The 6,177-nt window shown below is 51.9% G+C and overlaps 2 protein-coding genes across 2 annotated transcripts; both read right to left on the reverse strand.

The window, feature by feature from the left end:
- Positions 1-392: 392 nt before the first annotated feature.
- Positions 393-1,827, reverse strand: LOC100824068. Its single transcript, XM_010234457.3, has one exon. It carries the CDS (start codon positions 1,114-1,116, stop codon positions 613-615), a length of 504 nt encoding a protein of 167 aa, XP_010232759.1. The 5' UTR covers positions 1,117-1,827; the 3' UTR covers positions 393-612.
- A 151-nt stretch (positions 1,828-1,978) lies between these two features.
- On the reverse strand, positions 1,979-2,672 carry LOC100825803. Its single transcript, XM_003564910.4, has one exon. The coding sequence runs from the start codon at positions 2,560-2,562 to the stop codon at positions 2,191-2,193; it is 372 nt and encodes a 123-aa protein (XP_003564958.1). The 5' UTR covers positions 2,563-2,672; the 3' UTR covers positions 1,979-2,190.
- Between the last annotated feature and the right edge of the window lie 3,505 nt (positions 2,673-6,177).

Consider the following 6,177-nt stretch of genomic DNA (forward strand, 5'->3'; position numbering starts at 1 on the left):
GCCAATCCTTGGTTTTTTTTTTACCCTTATTACGCCTGGATAGATCCAACGGCACTACGATGTGCAGTCGATGCCAGCCAGTTACAGAGTACTGGTTGGCTGGTTGGTATTGCAGAGTCCCAAGGGAAGGGAGCCTTTTGCTCTCTTGACAAGGTAATCTTCTATTGTATGAAAATGTTGCAATTTCTGATATACTTTTAGGCCACTTTGATCATTGCTAAGACAGGAGTTCCGGCAAATCCTAACCAAGACAGCTAATCGAAATATTCCATCGAAAAAAATGTCAGCACCAAGACCCGTGATTTTCGCGAGAAACACTGAACAATCAAAACAGAAGCCTAATTTACGTTTATCAGCCATGAACAAAAAAGGGAGGCAATGAACGCAGGCACTCAGTTAATACATGTGAGCAGTTCCTCATTGAAGCATATACTGTACTTGCTATACACCGTTCCAGTGTTTTCTCTTCAGTTTACTATACTTTCACAACCGACCAAATTAAAAACAGGCAAACAGGGGCAGGGCAGGGCAGGTAGCACCGGAAGAAAGAACACAAACCAATGCCATCTTGGAGAAGAAGAGTAAACAAAAAAAAAATGATCGAGTGGCTAGCTAGGCAGCGTATACATGTAATCCGATGGCGACGACGACGAGGGTGAGGATGCAGAAGAAGATGATGGCGTGGACGAGGATGGCGATGGCGCTGGTGGCCATGTTGCCCAGCTCCACCACCCTCGTCCTCGCCGGCAGCTGGAACAGCAGCCCCGGCGACAGCAGCACGAACAGCACCACCGACACGATGATCGGGCCCCAGTCCGTGCTCGGGTGCGGCGCCGCCGTCCTACTCATCCCCTCGTCCATGGCTCCCGATCGGTCGATCGATCTTCTCCCTGAATGCTGTTGCCCTGATGTACTCTCTGATCGGCCGATCAGTGCGTGTTTACGGATGAACTGGAGTCTCTGACCAATGGACAAAAAGAACAATGTGGTAGAAGAACACGTTGTGGGGATGATATGTAGCGAGGTTGCTTGGAGATGGCGCGCGGGCGTCGGCGGCCGGGAAGAAGGAAGGAATGCGTGCCCTGCTTGCGGGCTAAGCAAGGGCCGGGAATACATAGGCAGAGGGCAGAGCACACGTACAGGTACAGACGATGCTCCTCCCTTTTGGCTTTACAGTGTCTGGACGGGCTCCAGCTGCACGCTCTTTCGGCTAGTTTTGGGCGAGAAAACCGGGTAGAAAAGCTTTGAAAGGCAAACGCGTTTGGCTGCCTGCTGATGCTTTGCCCCCCTCTGCACTAATACTCCGTTTCACTGCTAAGGACTCAAATTCAAATTTTACAGATGCTGAAACTTGCTTCCGTTTCACTGCTATAATTTTTACAGATGCTGAAACTTGCTTCCGTTTCACTTTTTACAGATGGTGTCTTCCTCCCTTTGCTTGCTTGGTGCGAAATTAAAGTTCCAGTATCGAGCGCGGCGTGGTTGCTCAAACAGAGTGTGTGTCGACTCCAACGTCGCGGTCTTGAACATTGACTCGTGCTACATACCGCTACAGTTTGAGAGGGAGAGCTCAGTGTGCAAGAAAGCGAGATCTCTTAGTTAATTGATCGTATGACAAGGACCACTGTCCTCTAGAATCGATCAGTACTCCTTCGATGCACTTTTACACGCAATCGCCCAACACGGGCAGGTGATGATTGCACACCACGCTCTCATCCCCTTCGGGCATGGGTGTACGTACAGCGACCAGTCAATCATACACGCCAAGGCCGTTGTACACGTCTGACAGCACCAGGAGAGGAGAAGACCCAAGTTACCGTGGCAAAGTTGCACACTACGGGCAGCTAGCGCAGAACACCACGAGGCTGACGCAGACGGGCCGGTCGGAAAACGCGAGCGACACGTCTCAGTTTTCGGCCGGTCGACGGCCGGACTCCATCCCTTCCGATCCGGCGTGTGCAAGAAGCAAAGCATGATATGCCCATCCGTGCTCAAATTCAAATTCTCGATTCGAAACGACATAATAATAATTGCTGCGCGATAATCCGCAGCATCTCCAGGGACTTGAGATTGAGAGCAGCAGGCGTACAACAACGTAAAGCGAAAGCAGGAGGCGTTTTTTTTTTTACAAAGGGATCAGCTAATTTAATTAAATAATAATCCCGGCCGGAACAAGAACTGATCGATCCATTAACGCCACGCGACGAGCTTATCCGGAGCAGGAGAACGGATCCGGCTACGCGGCGGCGCCTTGGACGATGAGGACGAAGGGAGGAGGCCGGAGGAGAGATTGGAGACGGCGCCGGCGAAGCCGAAGAGGATGGCGACCCCCGCGACCCAGGGCATGAGGAGGAAGCCGATGGCGAACGTCACGGAGCCGCACAGCATCAGCGCCATGGACGCGCCCAGGAGCATCGCTGCCGCCGCCGCGGGCGACATGCCGTGACGACCCACCCGCGGCCCGGACGAGGCGGGGGAGATTATGGCGGCCAGCAGCGCGCACAGGTCGCGGATCAGCCTTGCGTGGCGCTCCCCGCCGCCGCCGCCGGCGGTCTCCTCCATGGCAGCCTAGCTTGCCGACGATTCGAGGCGGATGGAGTACGCTAGGAGAAGGGGAGAAAGTAAACGCAGGAGGAAGCAGAGGAAGGGGAGCAGGAAGGCGATTCGAAGGGGGAAAAAGATATTTATAGAACCTTAAAGGCTCCTGCTTCGTCACAGTCCACGCACGGCACTAACGAATTTGCTAACCCCGACAGCCGCGTTGCCTGATCGAACACACGGACATGTGGGGGCCACGCAGTCTGTGGACCCAGTACCAGTGAGACTAGCTTACAGTAATTGCAACAGCGGGGCGGTTCGTTGGGGGTGGGCATTGGGAACGAGGCGACCGGTGTTCCGGATAGGGGTCATGGGCACGACGCGTCAATCTCTCTATCCATTTCCTGCTGCTGCCGCCGCCGAGGGCCGAGGCCCGAGGCCGAGTCACGCCCGCATCGCATCGGTTTGATTGGTGCTATCCTTTTCCTGACATCCGGGCCCTGCCCGTAGGAAGTGAGAGAGTGTTCTCTCTCTGTGGCTGCGGAATTTCGGGGATTATTTTTGGTGGGGCCCAGGGCCGGAGAAGAAAAGCAATGGAGGAGCACGTCGTCGGTGGCCCCCGCGGAACGGAAAACGTAGGCGGACGGAACGGGAAAGGGCGGGTAACGGGACAGCCGACCGGGCCGACGTCGTTTCGCTTTCGAACTCGGAAACCTCGCGGGTGACGGCTACGGCCCGCTTATAGGAGTAGCATTCTGCGTGGGCTCAAGTGAGTGACGGGCCAGGCCGGCAAGAGTTACCAACAAAACAAGCAAGCCTATTGGGCTAACCGCGGTTACCATGGGGGTGGCTAGGCCGTGGGCTAACGCAGGCAGGCTCAGAAGGCCTAGCAAGGTCCCGCATGCTAATTGGGCCCGGAGCATGCATGGTGGAAGAAAACAACCTCACTACCAAGTCCGAAAACAAGCCCGGCCGTCGAGCTGGCCAAATCCTTCGCTCAAAAAAAGAAAAAGAAAAAAAGCTGGCCAATCCAAAAACATCGCTGGTTCCCATGAGTAGGTTATCCAAGTATCCTAGTACTCGTTGTTTTCACTTCTTTGCCCACTAAAAACATATGAAATAAATCAAAAAAAATGTTTTGACTCTTGTTTATAAAAATTATCGAACAGGTAGGGCAACTAATTGTACTGGAGTACTAGTACTAGCTAGTGGTCTTGGCTCTTCCGCAGCTTTAGCTGTGAGTAGTCACCAATCAATCAGCTGGCTCTCCAGACGCACGTCAGGGCTACTGTACACGTCCCAAACAGGCATATGTACTGCACGCTGCCCCACCTGCATTGCCATCTTTTCACCGGCAGACTGCCCACTGCTTTCGCTCAAAAACTAGCTGAAGTTACCGCACACTGAAAAGACCGGAGACAAAGAAGCATAATTGGTTGAACATGTTTTTTTTCTACGGGAATACGCGTGCTCTCTGCCGACTGCTTTGGCTCAAAAACTAGCCGAAGTGTTTGTTGTGAACAAAAATATTAGTCACCGACCAAAAGTGTGAGGTAATTGATATGATTCTGTTGTGAACAAAAATATTAGTCACCGACCAAAAACAAAGACCAAAGTAACATATGTTACCAAAATTTAGATAAGACAAATTAGGATTGGGCACACACGCGTATGCCATACAAGACACATGACTTTTTTCCCAAGCGAAAGGGGACACTAATGTGGCTAATCTTTTACACTAGAAGTTTATTTTATATTTTTATATGTGGATTGGACAATGGAGACACCGTTTTGCAAATTCTGGAAGTAATTTGGTTGGTTGTGTACAAAAATACTACGAGTAGCAAACATCCACTGCAAAAACAAAACCCACTTTGTTTTCGTGACGTGCCCTATCATTGGAATTTGAATACTTTGGTCCCTTTGCATCTTGCACAAGACATGGGTAGAGATGATTGGGTATTACTCCGTAGATGCGAAGTTAAGGACAAACTTCGATCGATCGCAGGGCATTACCTATCCCATCTGTCCGATCTTTATCTGCCAAAACCACTACCAAGCTTGTTGCAATTAATTTTCACGGGCAAATTCACGTTGAAACATATCACGCATCGACTTTTCCCTATTAGCTTGAGTTATTCGTTGAATTGGTTAGATGCATCAGTCCAGCATGATGTCAAAGCTAATGGGTCCCAATTTCACGACTAATCGGCACAGCAACCGGTGTCGATCCCAGTCTAAGATGTGACGGAGCCGAAAGGTGATGAGAAGTTTTGACCTTTTTAAGTGAACTGGTTAAGTGCATCGATTCAAGTGGTATACATATACACATACGCTTCACACACACGCGTAAAATTTAGTCATGACTCGTGATTTTATTACGGGCTACGCAATACATCTACACCAGATGAATAGTAGACGCATACTATGTTTTCACCGCGCATGTAAGTCTCTACAGAAATACGGTATATGTATTTTCCAAATATTTTATTTCCTGAAAGAAAAAAAAAACTCGTGTTTCACGGACGAGCAGAGAGAGAAAAGAGAGGCGCGTGATTGATGGGCAGCTTTTTTTCTCTCGCCTTGTGTCCCGCGGGGAAGCCTGGGGAACCATAGTCTCTCGAATTGCTCAGGTGCACCAAGGACCAATAGTGCGTCGACACGTCATCGTCTCCCTCTCGGACCGATGGTCCCAGCCAGTGCACACACGCGACACATTTCGGTGGTGTAGTACTCCACTACTCCTAGTAGCCGCAGGAGTAGCACAAAAAGCAAGAGCAGAAGTACCACGAAAGACCAGGCGCAGTTGGAACTTGCAAGTGCTAGCGGGCTGCCCCGGGAGGGCCGGCCAAAACCAAAAGGCAGTGGACGCGCGGCGCGCCTCCGTTGCGTTCGTCCCCTGCGCACGCCGAGATTCGTGATCCTCCAGGCGTCGCTGGCTCAGTGGTTGGTGAGCAACATTTTTCATTTGCCCCTGTCGTTAATAGTGTACTACTCCTGTTCCTGCATGCCGATCGAGGTTTTGTTGTAGCGTCTTCCTTCCGTTCCTGGTTTCTGTTTGCTCGATCTGCCTTGTTTCGTCTCGCCTCGCGCCTCGATCTATTAATGAGCTCCTTGCTTGATTTCTTCGTGTGGAGGAATCGTACGTGTGTGCTTGCTTCGTTTACCCGGCCGGCTGCCGCCATGGTTCATGAGCTCGCTCCCTCGCTGGTCTAGATGCCGCCTTTCTAGCTAATTAAGCTAAATGCAGATATCATACCGGCGCGCGTGCAGTAGCTAAAGCAATCTGGCCGGCCTATATGGCGCGCGGGACACGGCTGGCTGCATATGGGACGACGCCGGCGCGCAGAGGCAGGGAAGAAGAAGCTGCCTCGCGCGGGTGGCCATGCGCTGGCCGGCGGCTGATTCCGAAGCAAGCAGCAATGGTTGCCGCCTTGCCGGCCGGCCGGCGCCCGGCGATGATGTCCAGAGAGGGCTCGTTGCGCAGCGGTAAGATTCCTTCATGGCAGGAGCACTCGTCCTTGGCCCCAACCACAGGCCAAGGGGCAGCCGGCCTGCAGTGCAGCACCTAGCTCGCTCCTCGGTTTCTGTCACCTACCGTGATTTTCTTCTTTTTTCGACCGGAAACAATAGCATAAA

Source organism: Brachypodium distachyon, chromosome 2 (assembly GCF_000005505.3).
Source record: "Brachypodium distachyon strain Bd21 chromosome 2, Brachypodium_distachyon_v3.0, whole genome shotgun sequence".
NCBI lineage: Eukaryota > Viridiplantae > Streptophyta > Magnoliopsida > Poales > Poaceae > Brachypodium > Brachypodium distachyon.

What these genes read in the sequence shown, in the direction of transcription:
- LOC100824068 (XM_010234457.3), bottom strand. Translation starts at nt 1,116, where the DNA reads ATGTATTCCCGGCCCTTGCTTAGCCCGCAAGCAGGGCACGCATTCCTT.
- LOC100825803 (XM_003564910.4), bottom strand. Translation starts at nt 2,562, where the DNA reads ATGGAGGAGACCGCCGGCGGCGGCGGCGGGGAGCGCCACGCAAGGCTG.